We start from the raw sequence: 24017 nt of genomic DNA on the forward strand, positions 1-24017 counted from the left end.
CAAACAATAAACAAATTATTTATAACAGTTGTAATCATTGTTTATTCTGAATTGCCCGAAGTAGAAAAATCAACAAAATATTAAAGACTGCGATATAAACCTGCGATAAAATTCTTATGATGAATGCTTAGATGAAGTACTATACTAATTAATAAAGGTTTCATTTCATTAATTAACTTCACAACAGTACAGTAATAAAGACGATCAGAAAGACACAAACTGATTGACTGTTTAAAAAATGGTAGCACCCCTGCAGGATTAAAATAAAATTTAAAAAGTAAACTTAGGCCTGAGCTTTTGCCGGGTCAAACTCATGAAATAAACTCGACAAAAGAGCAGCAATTAGAGCAAACTTTTGATTTAAAGGCAGTGGACACTATTGGTAATTACTCAAAATATTTATTAGCATAAATCCTTTCTTGGTGACGAGTAATGGGGAGAGGTTAATGGTATAAAACATTGTGAGAAACGGCTCCCTCTGAAGTGCCATAGTTTTTGAGAAAGAAGTAATTTTCCACGAATTTGATTTCAAGACCTCAGATTTAGAACTTGAGGTCTCGAAATCAACTATCAAAACGCACACAACTTCGTGTGACATGGGTGTTTTTTTCTTTCATGATTATCTCGCAAGTTCAATGACTGATTGAGCTCAAATTTTCACAGGTTTGTCATTTTATGCATATGTTGAGATACACCAACTGTGAAGGCTAGTCTTTGACAATAACCAATAGTGTCCACTGCCTTTAAGTTTGACACTGATCATGATGTTACAATTAAAGAAACAACAAACATTAATGTCATTATTAAATACATATAGGCCTACTAATGAGAAAATGGCTTACAATTCAATTCAATGAAACATTGTTTCCATTCTCACAATAAAAAAAGACAAAATCATTCGGATAAATAATTGATAAAATAACAATTTAAAAAAAAACATGAAAATTTAGTTTTAAAACCACTCATTATTATCAATTAAGTAAATTCTAGCTTTTTAGATTATTTCCTTTGTACCTACCCAATCACGCCCACTTTCAATTTCGTCATTCATCCCCATCAATGGTCGAGCAGTAAATATTGCGCACTCAATAACATTGAGCAATCCCCAGGTATGAAACTGGTTTTCCCCATTCTATTCGATGGTATTGCAACATACCCTAGGGTCAAGTGTTGACTAGACTGTTTACATTATTCATGAATCACTCAGACAGAAAGCCTGTGTCGGCTATGGCGTGTCAAACGTTGCATTATTCGATAATGTACAATATATGTGCGATGTTTCTCATAATATATGCGATAATTGTCACATATGTGCGATATTCATTTGATGTATGCAATAAATGTAATATATATGCAATAAATGTAATATATATGCAATAAATGTAATATATGTGCAATAAATGTAATATATATGCAATAAATTGTAATATATGTGCGATAAATTGTAATATATGTGCGATAAATTGTAATATATGTGCAATAATTTGCAATATATGTGCGATAATTTACAATATATATGCGATAATTTTTAATATATGTTTGATAATTTTGTAGTATACTATATGCGATCATTTGTATGCGATGTTTTGTGACGGTATACATATGCGATAATTTAATATACATGTGCGATGTTCGTTCTTATATATGTGCGAAAACGGAATTGTGGGATATAGTATGGCTTCCTGTCCACTTGATCCCCGTATCCGTAATGTTTTAGATCGGGCCAGACTATACTCTGGACGGTATAGTATGGTTCCTATGGTTCAATGAGATTGGCGTAGGGTTTATAGTGATGGTCAGGGTACGAGACTCGAGCAGCGTATTTCCGAAATAGCCAGCCAGCCGCGTATTCGGATAATAGAACACATACAGTACAGGGAGGTGACAAAATGTTGCATTTTGCTCAAATCTGAAGGTGAAGATCTGTTTTACTCGAACGAATTCTGCAATATTAGCATAATTTAGAATTTTTAATTGATAATATGTCAATTTCATAGCTTCACATGATTAAAAAATAATTTATAAAAAGTGAAAAACATTAACAAAACGTCAAAAAATGACCCGCAAACGAAAAGGCAAACATTTTTATTTTGTATTTTTTGCATTTTTTAATATGTCAAAAAAACATCACTGTGAAATACAAAACCATAACTTGAAAAGAATTTATACCCTTCGTTAAAACAAAACATTTAATTTGTAATCCAGAACTTTCAAGACTAATATAGTGGGCGTATCAAATTTTGGAGCTGGGTAAATTTGGTTCACTATCTAGTGGTTAATTAACCACAGTTATTCTGACGCCATTGTCAATGTACATTCCGCCCAATTACATAGACGGTGGACTTAAACACAATTTGAAAAGAATTTGAACCCTTCGTTAAGACAAAAAGTTGCTTTCTTGTTCCAGAATCTTGAAGGAAGATAGACTAAACGTATCAAATTTTGAGCTGGCTAAATTGGTCAACTATTATTGATTCTGCAATAAAAAGAAAATGTTTGTCTTATCAATTACTAAATAAAAATTTTTATTGTTCGTAAGCATATACTCTTATGTTTGAAAGAAAAACACTTCTATTTCCAGGTGACTTTAAATTGTAGAACAGTTAAAGTTAGTAAATTACCGAGCTATATCTGAAACACTCATGATTGATTATTTTTAATTGTTATCAATAAAATTTAAAAGTTCTTGTGCTATAAAAATTCAACTGTGTCTTGTTTGCAAAATCATTTTTCAAATTTTTGGAATATTAAGCACCACATTTATAGTTATGGTGTTGTATTTCACAGTGATGTTTTTTGACATATTAAAAAATGCAAAAAACACAAAATACAAATTTTTGCCTTTTTGTTTGCGGGTCATTTTTTGACGTTTTGTTAATGTTTTTCACTTTTTATAAATTGTTTTTTTAATCATGTGAAGCTATGAAATTGACATATTATCAATTAATATATCTAAATTATGCTAATATTGCAGAATTCGTTCGAGTAAAACAGATCTTCACCTTCAGATTTGAGCAAAATGCAACATTTTGTCACCTCCCTGTACTGTATGTGTTCTATTATCCGAATACGCGGCTGGCTGGCTATTTCGGAAATACGCTGCTCGAGTCTCGTACCCTGACCATCACTATAAACCCTACGCCAATCTCATTGAACCATAGGAACCATACTATACCGTCCAGAGTATAGTCTGGCCCGATCTAAAACATTACGGATACGGGGATCAAGTGGACAGGAAGCCATACTATATCCCACAATTCCGTTTTCGCACATATATAAGAACGAACATCGCACATGTATATTAAATTATCGCATATGTATATCGTCACAAAACATCGCATACAAATGATCGCATATAATATACTACAAAATTATCAAACATATATTAAAAATTATCGCATATATATTGCAAATTATCGCACATATATTGCAAATTATTGCACATATATTACAATTTATCGCACATATATTACAATTTATCGCACACATATTACAATTTATCGCACACATATTACAATTTATCGCACATATATTACAATTTATCGCACATATATTACAATTTATCGCACATATATTACAATTTATCGCACATATATTACAATTTATCGCACATATATTACAATTTATCGCACATATATTACAATTTATCGCACATATATTACAATTTATCGCACATATATTACAATTTATCGCACATATATTACAATTTATTGCATATATATGACATTTATTGCATATATATTACATTTATTGCATATATATTACATTTATTGCATTCATCAAATGAATATCGCACATATGTGACAATTATCGCATATATATGAGAAACATCGCACATATATTGTACATTATCGAATAATGCAACGTATGACACGCCATAGTCGGCCGCAATTTATTTCGGGGGAATTTATTTGATAATGGCAATTTTGATGTACAGAACAAATACTGTGTGACGGTCGGCCTATGCTGCATGATGCGCATGAGCAGACATACTGGGAATTCCCCTGTATTGCAATCGGTGTGTTGCAATGTATGTTTTTAAAAATCCATCCAACCTGCAAAGAGTGAGTCACCAATAATGATGTAGTCGGCCTATAAAATATAACCTTTTCGCATACTGAGATTTCATCACGCCTACACAAACTGTGCTTTTTAAATTTACTGAATGGGTTGTTTACATTGGTGTGTGCTTCCTTTACAAAATTTGACGGATTTGCTGTGATGGAGCTGGATCGAGTTTTTTAAATATTGGGTGTGTGAATTTCTGTCTTTTAAAAAACAAACAGTTTATTGTAATTAATAGATTTAAAATGAAATTTGAATGAAAAAATGGAAATTAAATGGAGATAATGGTATGAAAAAGTCAATTGTGTAATTCTGTTTTAATGTGGGTGCATTTTATTCTACTGCATGGGGGTGAGTGTGAATCAAATTAATATGTGATTGCTGAACAAAACAAAATTTGTAGTATTGTTATTATTTATATGGTCAACCCAGGAAAAAACTGTTATCGTAGTGCAAGGACATTCTATCCTCATGCAGACAAAAATACGGCAAATCTGGTATAATTGAAAAAAGAAGTTGAAAACGTTTAAACCCCATGGCGTGTTGTAACTGTCCAGTCTACAGACGACCATTAGAAGGATCGAGAGCTACAATTTTCCTGAAATGTGAATTTTTTGAAGATGCAAGCTCGATGCTTTAATTGAAATGCAAAAAGATGATAATAACCACGCAGCAGTCAGTCATCCAGTAATGGTCATGGTTTGGCAAGCGTTCGGATACAGAATACAGATACGGATATGATAACCGTATCCGTTCATGTCAGCCGCGTGTTGGATTTTGTTCCGCAAGATGTCACTTGATTGCACTCGCAATCATCACAAGTGTTTTGCCCGACAAGCATGACCTATAGAGAACCCGTGTTTTATACACTGCATTTTCTCATCGTTTTGCTTGCAAATGACTAACAACTTTCTAACCTAAATTTATATCAAGCACAATACCAGTGAAAGCAATTCTGTGGGAAATGATTTTGATCTGTGACAAAAAGACAAATAAAGTCTACAAAACAGTATCCGTTTTTTTACTGCGTGTATGAGCTCCTGTATCCGTTGCTTACGTGTGTGCAAAATACAATATTCGCGGATACGCGTCACGTGCACACACAAGTGTCGGTATCTGTATGTGTGTCCTATTTTCCAGGAACTGGAGTAAATGGTTTATGGACATTAGTAAAAAATTATTATTTTTTTTTTTTTTTATGTTTTTTGTTATGCATGAATGCTAACTGTTAGCGTTATGATTCACAAAAGTTTCAAGAAAAATTTGTAATTTTTTTTTATTACATGCAATACTGTTACTGTATCTGACCACAATTTTTTTCAGATGTTACGACAAAAACAAATGGCATTCATCGGTACACAAAACTGATAGGCCTACTGTTTTTGCTTTGGTCAAAATGCGTGTGGAAAATGGGTCAGTCCTTGATTCGACTTCATTTACAACAAAAACACTGGTTATTGCTGTATATAAATTTAGTTACTGAGGATGAAGTTAACGTGCTGATGAACTATATTTATCTAAAAGCTAAGATGTTGGTTGTTGTTTGCCAAGTTACATGTATTGACTACAAAAACAAGGAGTATTTTTGTTCTGGTAAAGTGACACAGGTGTCCAGGAGGGATTAATAGCACAATTCAAAAGTTATAGCCCTGGTCAAAGATGTGCATGATTTGACCCAAAAATGGTACCAGTGGTAGCACACTTGTGTGGCCAACTTCAACTCGCATCGCCACGAGAATTTGGTACCCTAGACCTGCGTGGTGGGGCTTTCTTCATCCCTCGTACAATTCATGAATTGCCAATGGCAGATGACGTCCTAGTAGGAGCTAAATGTGTACATTTGCCAGTTTCCCAGAACTACAAGGCTTCCACAACTCCTATGGCGAGCCCCCAGCATCCATCGATCATGATAGGTAATTGTGGTCACGAAAACCGTAGGTGGGCCTAACTTCGATGCCTCTCAGAGACAAACCCAAATGACGTGTCACGGATCGAGATTACAAAAACATTGCATCACCCATGAACAAATAAATTTTTGATTCATATATTATTTACTTGCAAAATGTCAACAATATTATTACTCACAGTCACAGTCACGAAGACACTATTGCTATCACTATCAGGCCGAAAGCAGTTCCCATCAAATGAAGAAAGGAGGCGTGGATTTGCGTTGAAAACTGTGTGCTTTTATTTCAAGCCGTATAAAATTCGAGTCCGTCCGTTTCACATGAAATCTTAATATTAAATACCCTTGGTATTGCACTTCCAGTGCATCTTATTCGCTATAGTGCTTGCCCTGGATCGGGGAATCCCCAAACGTCATTGTTATGATGATGCAAGCTCTTCTCCCTACTCTGCGCGCGCAGCACGAAGCACGCAATACTTGTCTCAGGCACGTGGACGAACGCCATTGGTTAAAAGTTAATTATAATAATCCAAGACAACCCGCACCTGTCTTGAACATAATACAAAAGAATACTGTTTATAATTAGAAGTGTTTTTGAAACAATCTACACAGCAATTACACAAAATATAATTTTGTTGTTTGGTTATTTTGTATGCAAAAAATAGTTGTTAGGCTGACGTACGCGTCAGGCTAACAAACGTCATGACCTTTCGACCAGAGCAGCTCGAGTCTTTCTTGTTCAAAGCCTAAACAGATTTAGAGTTATAAACTATTGTTTGCGGAAATACTTTTTTTGTTGGTAGGTTGATTGTGCAACAGCTAATTATTATCTTCTCTGGTTAATTTTTTTTAAATAAACTCACAAATAAATGGATTTGATTTCATTCAAACAATTTATGCCTATGCAAAGCCAGGCAATTCAGTTTGAATCGAGCTAGCTGACCAGTCCAGGAATGGATGGACTCAGAAAGGGAGCAAGTGCAAATTTCCGGTTTCTAACTTGGCTCATTTGTTGGTTCCATTCTTTTTCCCTACCCCTGATAAAAAACAAGAATTCACATAGGGCGCCCTCTTGTGCTTGCGTGATGTGCCTGCGTGATGCGCCAGGGGCGGGATGTCAAAGCAGATACAGTGACATTCCGTACACAAAGTTACAAAGTCCAGGCAGAGGAAGTTCGTATCGATGTTGACTCGAAGTTTGAGTCGAACTTGTTAATTGGTAAGTTAGTTAAATATCTACCTCGTTCTTTTCTGCATGATCCTCATTTGTTTTAGCGACGGTCAATGGGAACATTGCGAACTCGCTCAGAAATACTATTTTACTTGTGGGCATACATCGACCTTCAGAATTATGTTTTCTCTCCTCCCAAGGTTACAGGTATTTAAAGACAGTGGACACTTTTGGTAATTTAATTACTCAAAATAATTATTAGCATAAAACCTTTCTTGGTGACGAGCAATGGGGAGAGGTTAATGGTATAAAACATTGTGAGAAACGGCTCCCTCTAAAGTGTCATAGTTTTCGAGAAAGAAGTAATTTTCCACGAATTTGATTTCGGGACCTCAGATTTAGAACTTGAGGTCCCGAAATCAACCATCTAAACGCCCACAACTTCGTGTGACAATGGTTTTTTTTTCTTTCATTATTATCTCGCAAGTTCGATGACCGATTGAGCTCAATCTTCACAGGTTTGTTATTTTATGCACGTGAGATACACCAAGTGAGAAGACTGGTCTTTGACAATTACCAATAGTGTCCATAGTTGCGATAACGTAACCCTCCTGCCGACGGCAGGAGGGTTACGTTATCGCAACTATAGTGTCCACTGCCTTTAAGCGTTTTAGTGTGATGTCACTGAAAATCTGGAGCTGTTATTTATGAAAATGATGTATCCACGTGGAAGAATTTTGCTTTGAATCGCTTTCTCTAAAACTACATTCCTTTAGAAGGGTATTGTTTCTTAAATGGACATGCTTCTGATTAATACCAACTTTGTAAGGAAATTATAACTTTTAGTTTGTGAATCATTACGGGCAACCTGACCTCCTATCCTCACTTCAAAAGGTTGGCTTATCACTCTGTGGGAGATTATAATTAACCTAGGGAAATAAAGTTCAACATCCCTTTTTAAAGGCTGGGCATACTTTTGGTAATAATTATTGTCAAAGACCAGCATCCTCACTCGGTGTATCTTAACATTTGTATCCTAAACTTTGTAGATTATTAAGAGTGCCCAGATGAGTGAGAGAAGATTATCCTATTTTCAGTGGTCTTTAGCTAACAATACTAGTTGCCACTGTTGGAAGCCACGGTATTGTCACACAAAAGAAATCCCGTTTTTGTTCCTTCAGCCTTTCCTTTCATAGCGTACCAGCCATTCATCAATAACCATTTGACAATAACAAACTGCACCTAGCCCTATTCCAGAGTGCACTGCCTTGAGAACTTGGTGTGGGGCTACCTTCCATTTTACCCAAGGACACCAGGCTGTTATTTTTATAAGGTATTGAGTGGCTCATTGCACAGCAGCAGCACCAATCAAAAAATTCTTACCAATAAACTCTGATATTTAACTTTCCATTCCTAGCAAAGAACGTTTAATTTGATCATGTATATTATATTTTAAGCAGATTATGTTGACTTTTTCCCTTTTATGTGTAATTTGCTGGTTGTAGTGTTTCTATATAATGTTTGTAAATTTTTTTAATTCTTGATCTATATTTTTTGTTTATCTTCATATTAATTTGTTTTAGGAGGAATATAAAAGTGACTTTGATTTTTCTTTGTTAGGTTTGCTGGCAGTACTTTTTAAAGGAGATTCGCATTTTGGTAATCCAACAGTTGTCAACATTTTAAAGTAAAAAAAACAAAAAAACATAAGTTTTTAGTTACAACAACACCGTTTTTTTGTTTCACTCCAGTCCAGCATTATCAATGACTGCTATAGTTTGCCATAACATTTATTTTCCTTTCAAATCTTGTGTTGTGGCATTGATGGCTTCTGCTGCCGCAGTACGTTGTTGGCGGTATTGCCCTTTCAAAAGGTTCTACAAGACTTTCAAATTTGTCAAAATAAAAAATGGCCTTGTATTGTAAGGTTAAAATTCCAGGCCTGTGTTCCTCTTATTGATTCTCCTTTAGGAATATGAACACTTATAAAAAAAAGCTGCCACACTAGTGTGTGAACAATAAAAAGAACAATTTTACCGTTCAGTTCAGTTTCTGTCAAACTATCCTATGAAATGCACTGAGGGCCTTATGTTAACAGAAGCTCATAAAAACACAATAACAAGAGGCATACAATTGGTTTGGTAGCTCCCTCAGGGATTTAACTATAAAGGGATATTCTCAGTCTCTGTCTGATTATCCTCACTATTTCCTGCTTCATAGAACATTAATTGGTTTTATACCAACTTATGTCAGGTCAGGACCAGAAAACAAAGCCAAAAATATTTTCGTAAAATGTATGAAACCTTTGTTATCCGAGCTATGCAAATAACATAATACAATCCTCACATTATAGCTCCTAAAAATACTAATTCTGAAATATACAGGCATGGCTTTGGGGCATAATAAAACAGACAATATTGTTTGTAAAAATTATGAAACCTTTGTTATTCGAAACAACTTTAAAGGCAGTGGACACTATTGGTAATTGTCAAAGACTAGCCTTCACAGTTGGTGTATCTCAACATCCGCCTAAAATAACAAACCTGTGAAAATTTGTGCTCAATGGTCATTGAACTTGAGAGATAATAAAGAAAGAAAAAACACCCTTGGCACACAAAGTTGTGTGGGTTTAGATGGTTGATTTCGAGACCTCAAGTTCTAAATCTGAGGTCTTGAAATCAAATTCATGGAAAATTACTTCTTTCTCGAAAACTATGGCACTTCAGAGGGAGCCGTTTCTCACAATGTTTTATACCATCAACCTCTCCCCACCAAGAAAGGTTGTATGCCAATAATTATTTTGAGAATCACCCTGCCTTTAATGGTCCTACCATGGAGGAAATACACTATGCATACATGCAGTACAGGACAAAATTACTAACACATGATCATAACCTACTGGGAATAAATTAGATTAACTAATCAGAAACCTACGAAAACACACCACAACGAAATCATACTGTCTGAAACCAACTCAACAACATCCCATCTATGCAAGAAAAGAAACCATTGCAATCACATAGCTCCTTTAAATGTTAGGTTCTGGCATGGGCATCAAACACAGCATTGGAAGTTCATGAACCCATAGAGGTATATTGAAATACCTTCTGCTTTCGTGCTTTTTGTGTCCCTTTATTTTTCTGGTTTGTGTATTGTATAGGGCCTTTTTATTAAGTAACGGAGTTCACTAATAATAGCCTTGACAGTTATGAGACATGGTGTATACTGTAGGAGGGAGTGCACTGTTTGGTTTGGGTGTATACAGACAAGTTTTCACAACCCTAATATAGTGCTGCTTCAAAAAGGATTATGGAGGTCAGGTTGGTTCCAAGGTCAAGGTAAACTCAGTTGTGATTCACTGATTTTCCAATAGACAGAGGTCTTATGCAAATGGTTGTAAATGAACTATACAAGTCTAGTTGGTAAGACACTGTTCTAGAATTGCAAAGGTTGTGGATTCAAATCCCACCAGAGTAATAGTATATGCCCTGTGATTTTTTTCACAGAGCTTGGGAAAGTACCGAGTATACAGTGCTAACACATGTTGGTGTATTAGGGTAAAACCAAAATCAATGAACTACAGGTCACTAAAAAGGTTGTAATAGTGGCGCTGTTTGATTTTTTCAAGTTCAAAAACCTTTGATAACGTTTGGTTCAAACAATGTGTTTGAACCAAACAGTTCGATGATGTCATGTTTCAGATACTCTCTGAAAAGGTATTAAATAAGATGATATAAACACTGTTTGATTTTAAGGTTATTATAAGTTATCTGCAATGATGACATTTCGAGCATCCAACTAATCATAATGTTGGTTTAGAAATTCCTGTCTAAGTGCACACAAATCTTGCTAAGCAGGAGTAGGTTACCTGCCAATCTGTTTGCACTGTTGTACAGCTGTGGTGTCCTGTCGACTTTTAAGTCTTAGCAATTATTTTCTAGTCAACAGCTTTGGTTTTGGGCATCAGTTGGTCTGATAAGAGGTTATTATCTCTGCTTTGTTATTAAACTTTTGGACTTCAGAGTCTAATATTGTGAATTGTGTGAGTTATATAATAATAAAAAAAATAAGATAGCTGACTTCCATCATCCATTTGAACTGCCCTTGAGTTAGTATGAAGTTCTTATAGTTTAAACAAAAACAACTTCATGTGCTGCACAGACATTTGCTTTTTCAGCTACCTGTTTTTTCCTTTAGAAGGAGAATTTATTTATTATATTTACAAAGTTTTCCTGTTTTTTCTTTAAAATTTAGAACTTCAATTAATTCGGGGGGAGAATGAGTGGGCGTGTCGGAGACTTAAGTCCAAAGCAGGAGGAGACCTTGAAATTGGTAAGTGTTTGTCTTTATGTTTTTTATATTGTTTTTTTAATCATCTGACAATACTAGTCCAGGGTAATATAATTTTCTTCTGTTATTGAGGGAATAAAAGGGTAGTGACGAGTTCTTCAACCTACGTTTAAAGCCGGCAGGGTCGGCGGCCATGTGATAAATGCCCGAGCCAAAGGCGAGGGCCTTTATCGCGTGGCAATGACCCTGCAAGGTTTTAAACGGACGTTGAAGAACGAGTCACTACTCTTTTATTCCCATTCATAAATGCCCTTTTGTTAAAAAACGTAAACAAATACAGTTTTAGACACTTTAACAATTGAAAATTCGAGGTTTGAAATAATTTTCCCTAAAACTTTGTGAAGAATCTATTCGAAGCGCGTGGGTTGTGTGTATGCGTGCGCGCTTAGATTACGCGCTGATAGCTATGATTTGCGCGTGCCGCGTGATAATCTTGCGCGCCCGACATGCAAAAGCCAGCTCAGTGTGCATAAACAGAGCTCCAGTGTGCATTAACAAAAGGTTTATGCACACCCACGTGACGCACTCTCCACCAATAGGAGTAGAGAAACTGTCTGGGGTATTTATGAATAGTATTTATAGAGTGATGCAGTGGAATCTGCTGCCAACATGCTATCAATTTGGAGCAAACACTTGGGCACACCACTACACTTTCTTGCAAGACAAGTTCTCTACGAAACTGGTTTCTTATTTCTGACAAGGAATACCAAAACAAGAACCTGTCAACACATTGACCAAAGTAACAGTGGGACTATGAGCTTTGTCCAGCAATTTTAGCAATGAGCAAGAATGCCCCAACCAATCAATCAATCATCAATAGTTTATGAAGTGCCTATTAATCCAAGGTTTGCACAAAGGCGCTGAGGCACAGAAGAAATAAATAAGTCATTGATGGTACTGGTAGGTCTCCTAAAAACAAATGGGCTTTCAGAAGTTTCTTGGACATATTGAATGATGTTGTGTTCCTACAGCTGAACAAGTCTTGCAGTCGAGGTTTTTTCTTCAGACCATGACTAAATAATTATATACTTTCCCTTAAAGTTCAGCAAATAATATGCACGAGAAGAGAGACATTTCTTGAGGTCTTGTAAAACAAAAAACTAGTCAAGTGACAGTTCTGAACTATACAAGATCTGGTCTGGGCCCAACTTCACAAAGCTGCTATGGCACACAAACTAATTAAGCACAATTAAACTATGCTTAGCAGAGTTACCAGCCAAATTGCCTTGTTACAGGCACCGTCCTTGATGGTGATCCTGCTAAATAAGTTTTGCTCAGCAGAATTTTGTTTTAGTGCTGCTTTTGCGGCCATTTTGAAATTTGTACTTGTGTGCCTTGAGAGGTTCTGGGTGAATTTTAGTCCTAATTTGGTGTATGTACATGCCCGTATATACAGAGATTCAGCAGAAATTGAAAATTTAGTGAAACCTGAAAATGCTATAGGCCTTTCTATAACAAAAAGATAATTGTTTTTTTATCTTGGTATCCATATTTCTTTCTCTAATAGTTCAGGGAAAAGGTGTCTGATATTCTTCCGCAAATTGAGGATGACGATCACAATCTTCTTCGCTGGCTTCGAGGTTTGTTTTGAAAAAAAAACTTCTATAATTTTGGGTTGAATAAAGAAAACTTTACTAGAGGGGATTTGAACCTATGACTTCCAGATTAATCAGGCATGATATTTTTACTATTTATTAAGTCTGATTTCCAATTTGTTTGGCACTAAGAAAAATTAGTAAAACTGTTTCTAAATAGCTTGTATGTCAGCCCTTGTCTCAATCAACTTTTGTTACTTTTCCCCAAAGAGCCAAGTATCAAGCCTGAATTATGTGCTGATGTTCAGCTATCTTGTGGTGGTCTCCCTGTCTTGTCAATATGTATGTTTGGGGGTGTCCTTCATATAAGCAATTCAAAACTTTAATCTGTGTGATCCATGAGAAGTGTGTTCACAATTTGTTTATAGTGCGAAAACAAACAAAAACTCAATCTGGTTGTCCTGTTACACAGGCTCCACTTATTACTCTTTATCAGTGTTATTGTGATAAAAATAAAGGAATGTCAATAATTATTGATTCACTCTACAACTATACCCTTTGATCTTTACAAAGAGCCACAGAGCCAGCTGACGATTTCACCAGACTCTTCCTAACTTAGGATTAATCTTAGGACGATTTTTAACATTTATGGATATAGAACTTAAACATTAGGATGCATTGAACCCATCCTAAGCAAGGACGAGCTACTTATCCTAATTGGAGATTAATCCTAGCGTTTTGTGAAATCAGCTGTTGGACATCCCACAGGCAAGGGGAAAACGTAAAATGTGATATTTTGAAAGATGTTACTGTCTAATTTTGTTTTCTTCAACTTTGGATTTGAAGAAATGGGCCCAGCTCAAAACTTGTACAGCAGGTTTTATTTTGAAATTGAATTTATGTGGTAATTATGACATAATATTTTTTTCCTCTGTTTAAAATCATGGAAGTAATTGTTTTCTTTAATAGACGGAAATTATTACTATTATTATTTTTCAGCCAGGTCCTTCAACCTTGAAAAGGCTGAGAGTATGTTGCGCAATGTAAGTTTATGAATATAGGCATCTTTAAAAAACCTCAAAAAATTGTTTATTATTGGTCTACACTTGGCCTGAAATTTTGTGTGTGTTATGAAATTGTCATAATATTTCATTGTTATGAAATTGTCATAATAGTTTGCAACAAAAAGAATTTGCCATTGCTCTCGTTGTTGTTCGTAATGTTTTTTTTCTTTAATGTGGGGTGGGTATTCTAGGGGAACTTATTTGCGGCAAGACGGCTTTGTACAGGTGCTGGTCACCACTTGTTCCTCCTACCCACTCACTGCTGGCTTGGTATTTTTAGCTATTTTTGTATATTTATGTATGGATTTGTATATTTTTATGCCAGTGTAAAATCTATTAAAACTAAACTAAAACTACTTCATTTGGAAAAAAAATCCACAAGACTGCCCGACAGGAGTGTACATGCTGCTCGGAAATTTTAGTGGACCATATTTAATTGTTTACAAGATCAGAATCAAAATATGAGTGAAACGGTGTTAAATTTTAGCCAAAAAGCTTACTGATTATAAGTTTTGTACTAGAAACAAATTTTCTCAGTTAAATAATTAAGTTATATTTGAGAAATACTGTTTCTGAAAACCTATTGAAAAAAAAACTTGCAGCTGATTTTGGTTTAGGACGATGTATTTACTCGCTGAAAATTGTGTATGGTTTTTTTAAAACTATTTTCTCCTGATACACACTATTTGGTCAATTTGGTCAGTTCAACCAAACCTTTACTGTAAGTTCAAAATAGTAAAAATAAACAAATCTGTTGTAATTTATTTTACACCCACAGCATGTGAATTTCTGCAAAGAATGGAACATCGAATACATCAGGAATGAATGGAAAGCTCCAGAGGTAAAGTGATTAGGCTGATCAAAAAAAAATACACCCCAACTTTTTTTTTTTTCTGGGGGGGGGGGATTCTTTACAGAGATCCGGTGTTATAGGACACATCTCATAACGAAACATTTGTCGTAATATGCTGTACAAAAAAGAATCACAGGAACTGAAATTAAGGGCCAACATCAGCGCTCTAATCTGAAGGACCAGGGGTCGATTTCACAAAGAGTTAGGACTAGTCCTAACTTAGGACTAGTCCTAGGAGATATACAAATTGCATGGATAGTCCTAAGTTAGGACGAGTAACTGGTCCGAACTCGAGATAAGACTAGTCCTAACTCTTTGTGAAACCCACCCCTGTACATGTTGATCGGAAATTTTACTTGAATGACCAGATTAATTTTTTTACAAAACCAGAATCAATTCCATCTACCTTCTACTGCCAAACCCAATCTGCATAGTGCCCCCGGTGGAATTTGAACAGGGGCCCCATTGGTGAAAGGAAGGCAAGATACCACAACACCAACCTGACCTGTGTCTGAATGATGAAATGAATGATTTTAGGTTAAGTTTAAAACAACCATGGAGTCAGATGCAGTGAAAACCTTGTGTCGGGTTGATTTCCCAAAGATAGGCCTAACTTATAGGACTAGTCCCAGGAGTTTCTAAAAACTTAAGGCATAGTCCCAAGTTAGGACGAGTAACTCGTCCTTACTCGACTAGTCTTTATTCTTTGTGAAATTAACCCCAGAGGTCGATTTTCTAACTTATAGGACTAGTCCTAGGAGTTACTAAAAACTTAAGGCATAGTGCCAAGATAAGACTAGTCTTAACTCTTTGTGAAATCCACCCCAGGTCTTGGAGAAATACATGATCGGGGGTCTATTTGGAGAGGACAAAGAGGGCAGACCTGTGTACTACGAAGCTTACGGCAGAATCGACTGTAAAGGTATCATCTATTCTAGCACCCAGGCGGACATCATGAAGAACGAACTACGGACATGTGAAGCTATCTTACAGAGATTCAGGGAACAGACGGAAAAGGTATAAGGGGAAAAGTACAACTTGTACTGGGCTTAATTTCATGAGGCTGTTAGGCAGAAAATACTGCTTAGCAAGTCCCTGCTTAACAATAATGACAAGGATGTATCAGTCACATCTGGTTAGCATAGTTTTATTTTGCTTAGCTTAAGCTGTTAAGCAGAAAATACCGCATAGCAAATATCTTTGCTAAGCAAAAACTGAGTGGGGCAACAGATTAAGCAAAACCTTGAAACTTGAACCTTGAACCTTTTACAGCATGGTCGTAGAATCGATGATCTGACCATGATCCTTGACCTGGATCAGGTGGGGCTTGGACATCTATGGATGCCCTTCCTTAATGTCTACTTTGAGGTACTCAACCTTGAACCTTAACCTTTAACCTTGAACCTTTTACAGCATGGTCGTAGAATCGATGATCTGACCATGATCCTTGACCTGGATCAGGTGGGGCTTGGACATCTATGGATGCCCTTCCTTAATGTCTACTTTGAGGTACTCAACCTTGAACCTTGAACCTTAACCTTTAACTTGAACCTTTTAACAGCATGGTCGTAGAATCGATGATCTGACCTTGATCCTTGACCTGGATCAGGTGGGGCTTGGACATCTATGGATGCCCTTCCTTAATGTCTACTTTGAGGTACTCAACCTTGAACCTTAACCTTTAACCTTGAACCTTTTACAGCATGGTCGTAGAATCGACGATCTGACCATGATCCTTGACCTGGATCAGGTGGGGCTTGGACATCTATGGATGCCCTTCCTTAATGTCTACTTTGAGGTACTTAACCAGTTTGAAGCCAACTATCCAGAGACACTCAAAAGGTGTATTGTCATAAACGGTATGGATTCTTTACTTTCATGATTAGCCAAGGCCCAATTTTATAGAGCTGCTTATGCACAAAACTAGCTGAGCATACCAAAATAATATCTCATAGTTGGCTTTTGTGCTTTATTGCTCTTTATTCGCAAAGGCTGTTTTTCTTAAAGATGATATTATTTTACCTCAGCAAGAACTGATTCTCAGCATGATTGGTCGCAATTAATTTGTTTTAAAAGATTATATTAGGTTATTATATAGGTTCTGCGGGTATTTTGTCATGAAAAAGAAAATCATTTTGGGTTGAACTATTGACTAAAGTCACCAGGACTTCAATCTTGACTGTTGTTGGTGCCAGTCAGAAGCTTCCCAACCTGTTACTTTCTATAGCCAGGTACCGCACCCAACCTGGGTAGCGGCAGCAGAGGGGAGGGGATGCAACTTTGATTCAAGTAAATAAACTACAAGGGAAATTTAACTGGCTAAATTCTTAAGTAATTTTCTACTGGAAAATAGTAAATTGGCAAACTCATTTATTGATGTCTCCATCAGGCCTTTTCTCCCTCATTGTAAAAATGATCATCAATTTCCCTATTTGTAAGTTTTTTGTGAGTTTTTATTACATTGTATCGGTTGATATGTGCGCATTATAAGTTTTTTTCAGAAATTGTTAAAGAAATATTTCCTTGGTACTACAGCTCCCTCCATGGTGTCCGTTGGATACAACCTCTTCAAGCCATTTCTCAGTGTTGATACAAGATCCAAAGTCAAATTTTGTGGAGGTAAGGTACAAATAAAAAAAGAATAAAAAAAAAGAATATAAAAAAAAAGCGTTATTACAATTATCTCTCGGTGATGAAACCAAGGATGCCTTCAAAGTGAACTCAACATCTTTGTAACTTGGAAGCCTCAAAAATCCTGTAGACTCACCAGTGACATCCATATTCATATACCCTAAAATATCTCAGTTTAATATTTAAAAATCAAATTTGGGGTTGGGTAGGCCCGATGTAAAAACAATTTTGAAGAAAAAAAGCATACATTTTTGTAACATTGACTTCTGAATGGCCACTTAAATTCCCTATTCTTTATTAGCTCTAACGATTGATTGAGTCAAAAGTGTTGAACTGAAAACTACTATTCCATGACGTTTAAAGGGTTTTCTTACATGCACTAATCTATTGAATTGTGTTTAATTGAAAACTACTATTCCATGACGTTAAGGGTTTTCTTACATGCACTAATCTATTGAATTGTATTTAATTGAAAACTACTATTCCATGACGTAAAGGGTTTTCTTACATGCACTAATCTATTGAATTGTATTTAATTGAAAACTACTATTCCATGACGTTAAGGGTTTTCTTACATGCACTAATCTATTGAATTGTATTTAATTGAAAACTACTATTCCATGACGTTAAGGGTTTTCTTACATGCACTAATCTATTGAATTGTATTTAATTGAAAACTACTATTCCATGACGTAAAGGGTTTTCTTACATGCAGTAATCTATTGAATTGTATTTAATTGAAAACTACTATTCCATGACGCTAAGGGTTTTCTTACATGCACTAATCTATTGAATTGTATTTAATTGAAAACTACTATTCCATGACGTTAAGGGTTTTCTTACATGCAGTAATCTATTGAATTGTATTTAATTGAAAACTACTATTCCATGACGGGTTTTCTTACATTTACTATCTACTATATAAAGTGAAGGGGTCCTAGGGCATAAATTTTCAATCGATGGGACTAACTTGTTGTTGTGAAGTATCTTGCTCAATGACAAATAACCAGCCAGGCTAGGGTTGAATGACCTCTCTACCATGACGCTCCAAACAAACAGCAGCAACAGTATCAAACTACCGGTTGTAATTTTACTTATGAAACAGAAATGACCCCTAATACTGTTCAACTTGAAGAATGTGCAACCATTTTGACTGAACAGCGCTTTGAAACAGTGTTAATGCGCTTTATAAATACATTTATGTTAAAACTAAATATTTAAGCAGGAATGATTTTTGTTTAGCACTGCAGAAAGCTCCCCTTAGCCTTTTCTTTTGAAGGAAAAAAAAAACAAAAATCCTGGCAAACTTTGTTTCATTGGAATTTGTGTGAAAGGACAACAATCTTTTTAGATTCCTTGACAAATTTTCTAAAACATTTGTAGTAGGTATGAACCTACGAAAAAAAAGTTGCGCCACAATCTTGACTTTTTAAATAGGAATATTAATTCCTTCTTGTTTCTCCCCCGAGTTATTTTCATCTTAAATGTTTGATTCTTTAGGGGCCCTTAATACCAAGAGTGGCCTTTAGCCTTGTTTGGGTCGAACTTGCTTTAATTATTTAATTAATTAAATAATAAATGACAGTTTGTTATTTGTTTCCACAACGTTGTTGTTTACAGGTAATTACCAAAGTAAACTACTGGAGTTTATTAATCCAGACCAGTTACCGAAGCATTATGGAGGCACAGCTGTACATGATGGTGACCCAAAGTGTAGTGCAAAGGTACCGCTTAAATACCCACCTTGTTTATTTTGTTTATTTATGTTTTTCAAAATAGCTGGGAGCAATTTTCATTTTTTTTTTTTTTTTTCCAAAATTGTTTTGAACCACCCACCTCAAACTTAGATTTTTTTTTTTAATACTGACACACAGGCTTCTTTAGATCAGATATACACTGAAGAACAAATAATTTTGGTTAAAAGTTTCAAACACCAGTCGTTTTTTCAATGGCTTTTCTTGGCTTAAACAAACAACTTTGTAGTTTAGACAGGAATGATGACGATCCTGGCCAGCTGGGTAACTTTTCATCATCTTGCTTGTTTTTTTTTTTTAATACATGAACTGTTTCGATGTTGAGTTATTTCCTTTGACCCACCCCACCCCACAGTTTCTAGAGAGAAATTATTCTGAATGGCCCCACTGAAAAAAAAAAAACCAGATTGGCAACACAGTGGTATATTTTCTTCTTTTGTGTATAGCAGCCAGGATCTCCCTAATCTCAAAATCTATTTAAGCCATATTTATCAATTGAACAAAGAGGTTTGGGATTTATCTGCCGAGCCTCAATCCCCAGGCCCCTGGGAAAATCATCAGACCAAATTGGTTTCCAAGTGAATGTCAAACAGGACTGTATCAGGCCAAATAATAAACAAATATGTTTAGCGTCACCGCTCGCTTTCCTTTTAAGAGAAGAAATAACGGCAAGATTTACAACGCTGGAATATTGCAACTGGTTTGCAAAAAAAAGCATGAAAGGTTTCAAAGGGGTTCAAGCGTAACACTTAGTACATTTACCCCTCATCCAAAGCTGGACTTCATCAAAGCTGCAAAAACTTTTTGACTTTTTGTCCATTATGGGGAGATAAATTAAGTCCAGTGAATGAAAAAAAAAAATTCAAACTCCCTCTAGTCATTTTTTGTTTGTTTTGAACCTCAAATCAATTGAAATTTTCCCGTCCAGTTTCTTTTGTGGTTTATTATTTAATATCTAAAATAAACAAATAGAAGATGAATTTTTAAAAATCTTAACAAATTGAGGGAACTAGGCTACCGTGATGATCCCTGCATGGCTACATAGCAGTAAACAGTTATATGGATTCTAAACCTCCGAACAAAGATATTGACAAAATATGGACAGCCCACACAGGACTGGATAGATCAGTTGGTATAGTGTCGGCATCCCTCACAGGAGGTTGTTGATTCAAATCTCGCCATTTTTTTTCCCCGTTCTACTTCAAACTATTTACAATTTTCATCCATCGTTTCTTTTCTTCAGATTCGATCTGGAGGAAAGGTACCCAAGTCCTACTACTTGAAGGAGCAGCATTTATCGGGCTCCAGTAACCTTAAGAAGGTTACCGTAGGGTACGGTGCTAAGCTGGAACTACCATTTGAAGTGACTGAACCGTCCTCTGGCCTTCGGTATGTTTTTAGTCTTGGTGCTATTGGTCTCTAAAGACCCTGGACCAACTTCTTCAAGCAGAAAATACTGCTTGACAAATTTCTATGCTTAGCAAAAAAATAGTTGGCACCAGCCACAACAATGTAAACTTAATGTAATTTGGGCTGGTAACATGACTCTGCTAAGCAGCTTGCTTTTTTGTGCTTGCGGGTTTTTGTGCTTACAGGCTATTATGAAGTTTTGCCCCTTTCACATGAGCACAAGTAACAAAGTCCTCGATTGTCTGTCACTTTGTTTCATTGTCAGGGATCCACTTCAGACTTTTTAAAGTCTGCCTGGTAAAAAAAGAATAGAATGCTGTATTTTTCTTCAAATTAAACAAGAAAGGCTCTTTGATCCTGTTGCCAAAAGCTCCTTGGAATTAGGTCATCAAAAAGTGGAAATGCCATTAAATCATTTTACCTTCTAACATCTGGATTCCAGCTTCAGACTTTTTCATCAGCAATGACTTCCAACCCTGTCTTGAGTTTTCTTCTACTATGATACGTTCTGTGCATTAGAATTATGGTTTCGCCAAGTATCCTTGATTATTGCACAGCCCAAAAAATTAATCACAAGACAAAATTGTCAGGTGATTTGTATTGTGCCAGCACACTTTACCTAGCAACTAAGATTGATTTGCAGTTAAGGTCATACTTAGCTCTTTGTGAAATCGGCTCAGGAATACTTGGGTCATGATGGTGCTTTATCTAGCCCTCTAATGGTGTTACACATTAGGCCTATCTCTCTGTAAACATTATGGATTTTTTGTTTTTCCTCAGCTGGGAGTTTCAGACAGAAAAAGACGACATCGGATTCGGAGTCTACCGTAAGGAAACCTCACCAGACGGCAAAAGCAAATTGGTTGAAGTCGTCGCAACTTCTCGTTTCTCATGCCATATGGTTCCAGAAAGTGGCGTTATGGAATGTGACCAAGTTGGAACATGTGAGTATCCTTACAAGATGTAAAAAAAAAATAAAAGAGGATAATGGTTTTGTCTTATAGTCAAACACTTTCAATCTCTGGCTGTGCTCGAAGTGGCTGGCTGCCAAAAGCACCCTTGCATGACTGCGGTTTGAAAAATAGTAGATCGTTCAGCTTCTCAGCTAGAGTAAGGATAGCCTCCCAAATTAAGTTAGTGGCAGATAAACTTTTAGCATTTAGGACACACAGCGTTTATAAGTGCCATCCAATGAAATTCCATTTACACTACTGTACGGCGACCGAGAACAAAACAGAAAAGGTCTCCAAATAGGGGATTTCTAAAGACTGGGGTGCTCCACGAGAAACTTTGTATAAAAACTCATTGTAAGATTCAACTACAGGGACAAAGAAAAGAACAAACTATGTCTCCACAGGGATGCAAAAAAATAGAATGTGTGAGTAGAGTTCATGCTGCACCACAACTCGCTATGAAACAGATTTATTTATATATATTTTTCCAAATTTGTTTCCCTCAGATGTTGCCGTCTTTGACAACAGCTTCAGCTGGGTCAAGAGCAAGAAGCTGCACTACTCAGTGGACATCCTCCCCCCGGATACACAAAGTACATCTGACCCATAGCTGGGGCAATGCAGTCAGGCAGGGGGGACTCTTCAATGTGATGAACTTTCTCCCTCTGTTAAAACTCATACGCACAATTTTATACAGCTAAAGGTTTGCTAAACACAAGTGTTAGCAGGGAACTGGGTACAGTACAAAAAAGTATTCATTAGCTGGTTACCCATATATTTTAAGCAAAACAATTCTGTGCTTAGCAAATTATTGTGCTTTATTAGGCCACTCCGAATTGGCGTTTACAGCTATTGCTATGGCTGTATAGCTAAAGGTGTTGCTGTGGCCTGAATATGGGCTCAGATATGTGGGAAAAGGCGTACAAGGTATAGGTTTATAATTATGTTTACACAAACTTTAAGGGAAAATACCAGCATTCTTTCTTTTGTATCAAAAGTTATTTAAATGAGCATGCAATTTTATAACTCATTAAGTTAGTTTATGAAAAATCATTGTGTGTACATTTCATTCGAGTTGATTTAAAATTTATATTATAGTAATAATATTTTGTAATTGTTAGCATATTATATATTAAATTTTTGTTATGACCAGAGGCTTGTTGAAGACATATTTTTGGATGACAGTTTTAAACTTGTGTACTTCCCTAGCTGGACTACTCCTGTTTAAACAAAACAGTTTGTTTTTAATAACTTTTATTTTAAAGTATTGAGAAGTATAATTTATGAATAATATTGAATCCCTTTTACTTTGTCTCAATTTTCCACAACAAATTATTTATATAATATACATTTATTTTCAGATGGATGGATTTGTACTTGTATTTTTGTGTCATATCTGATAAAAAGAACTGCTGGCAAGCTAGATGCGTTTTGCTAGTTTGCTTATTATGGTTTAGCAGTGTGAATTATGGTTGGGTTTAGAAAATGTCTGCTTACATTTTTTTAAAATAAGACCCAGGACCTTGTTAATTTACTTGGCACAAAAATTACTTAGCAGAAATGTATATTACCAGCAAAAATACAATGTTATGTATATTGTTTGTGACGTGGTTCCTTGAAAATGTTTGCTTAGAAGAAAACAAATCATGGCACTATTTTCAAGGGATAGCTTAATAGAATTGGACCCAGCTAGTTTGCACGAAAATGTGCGAAACACAGACATTATTGTTGCAGCTTAATAAATTTGGGCCTGACCGTTTCTCAAAAACTACACTATTTCAAGCAAATATTTCATATCAACTTTTTGTTTCTAACAAAGAGAATATTTAAGTCTATTTTAATATTCACCACATTAGAAAAAAAATCCCCTTTTTGAATTTTTTAAAGCTGTAATATTGATGAAAAGAAAATTTATGTTTATGGTTACAAAAGTATTGCTACACAAGTTTGTACATAGTTTAATTTTCAAAAACAGTGTTGGTGTATGATCAGTTCATTTTAGACAAAGTATTTTTATTTTTGGAATTATAATGAACAAATAATACCATTAAAAGGTGCACTCTTGTATTGAAAATTGTGTAAATTGTTTTTTTCTTTGTGTGAAAAAATTATATTACGAGAAAATAGATTTGTGCTGTTTTAATTTAAAAAGTAATAAGTTTTGATTTATAACTGTTTTATGATTGTCTATTATCAATATATAAGCTCAGTCACTTTTATCTACAAAGTATTTAAAGAATATACCCCCCCCCATCTTAACACCCTTCTCCACCCACCAAAGTGGGGTCAGTAACCTTTGTACAATAAGCCGATTGAGGGCGCCCT

General features: G+C 35.6%; 2 protein-coding genes across 3 annotated transcripts in view; one reads left to right on the top strand and one right to left on the bottom strand.

Annotated features, from left to right (window-relative positions):
• The window catches only part of LOC139938886 (3'-5' exoribonuclease HELZ2-like), a 43974-nt gene extending 37688 nt beyond the window's left edge, over positions 1-6286 (bottom strand). The window contains exon 1 of one of the 2 annotated variants that reach the window (XM_071934534.1): positions 6151-6286. The gene's annotated coding sequence lies outside the window, so the exon portion shown is untranslated. Of the gene's footprint in view, positions 1-1018; positions 1069-6150 lie in introns of those variants that run through there. The other variant, XM_071934535.1, reaches the window with a different exon arrangement.
• Positions 6287-7098: 812 nt separating this feature from the next.
• On the top strand, positions 7099-23733 carry LOC139938411 (SEC14-like protein 2). Its single transcript, XM_071933916.1, has 12 exons — positions 7099-7190; positions 11397-11474; positions 13000-13072; positions 14027-14070; positions 14870-14932; positions 15773-15961; positions 16647-16803; positions 17480-17563; positions 19196-19299; positions 20573-20718; positions 21520-21683; positions 22199-23733. The coding sequence occupies exons 2-12, from the start codon at positions 11421-11423 to the stop codon at positions 22300-22302; spliced, it is 1182 nt and encodes a 393-aa protein (XP_071790017.1). The 5' UTR covers positions 7099-7190; positions 11397-11420; the 3' UTR covers positions 22303-23733.
• The last annotated feature ends 284 nt before the right edge of the window (positions 23734-24017 follow it).

Source organism: Asterias amurensis, chromosome 6 (assembly GCF_032118995.1).
Source record: "Asterias amurensis chromosome 6, ASM3211899v1".
Classification (NCBI taxonomy): Eukaryota; Metazoa; Echinodermata; class Asteroidea; order Forcipulatida; family Asteriidae; genus Asterias; species Asterias amurensis.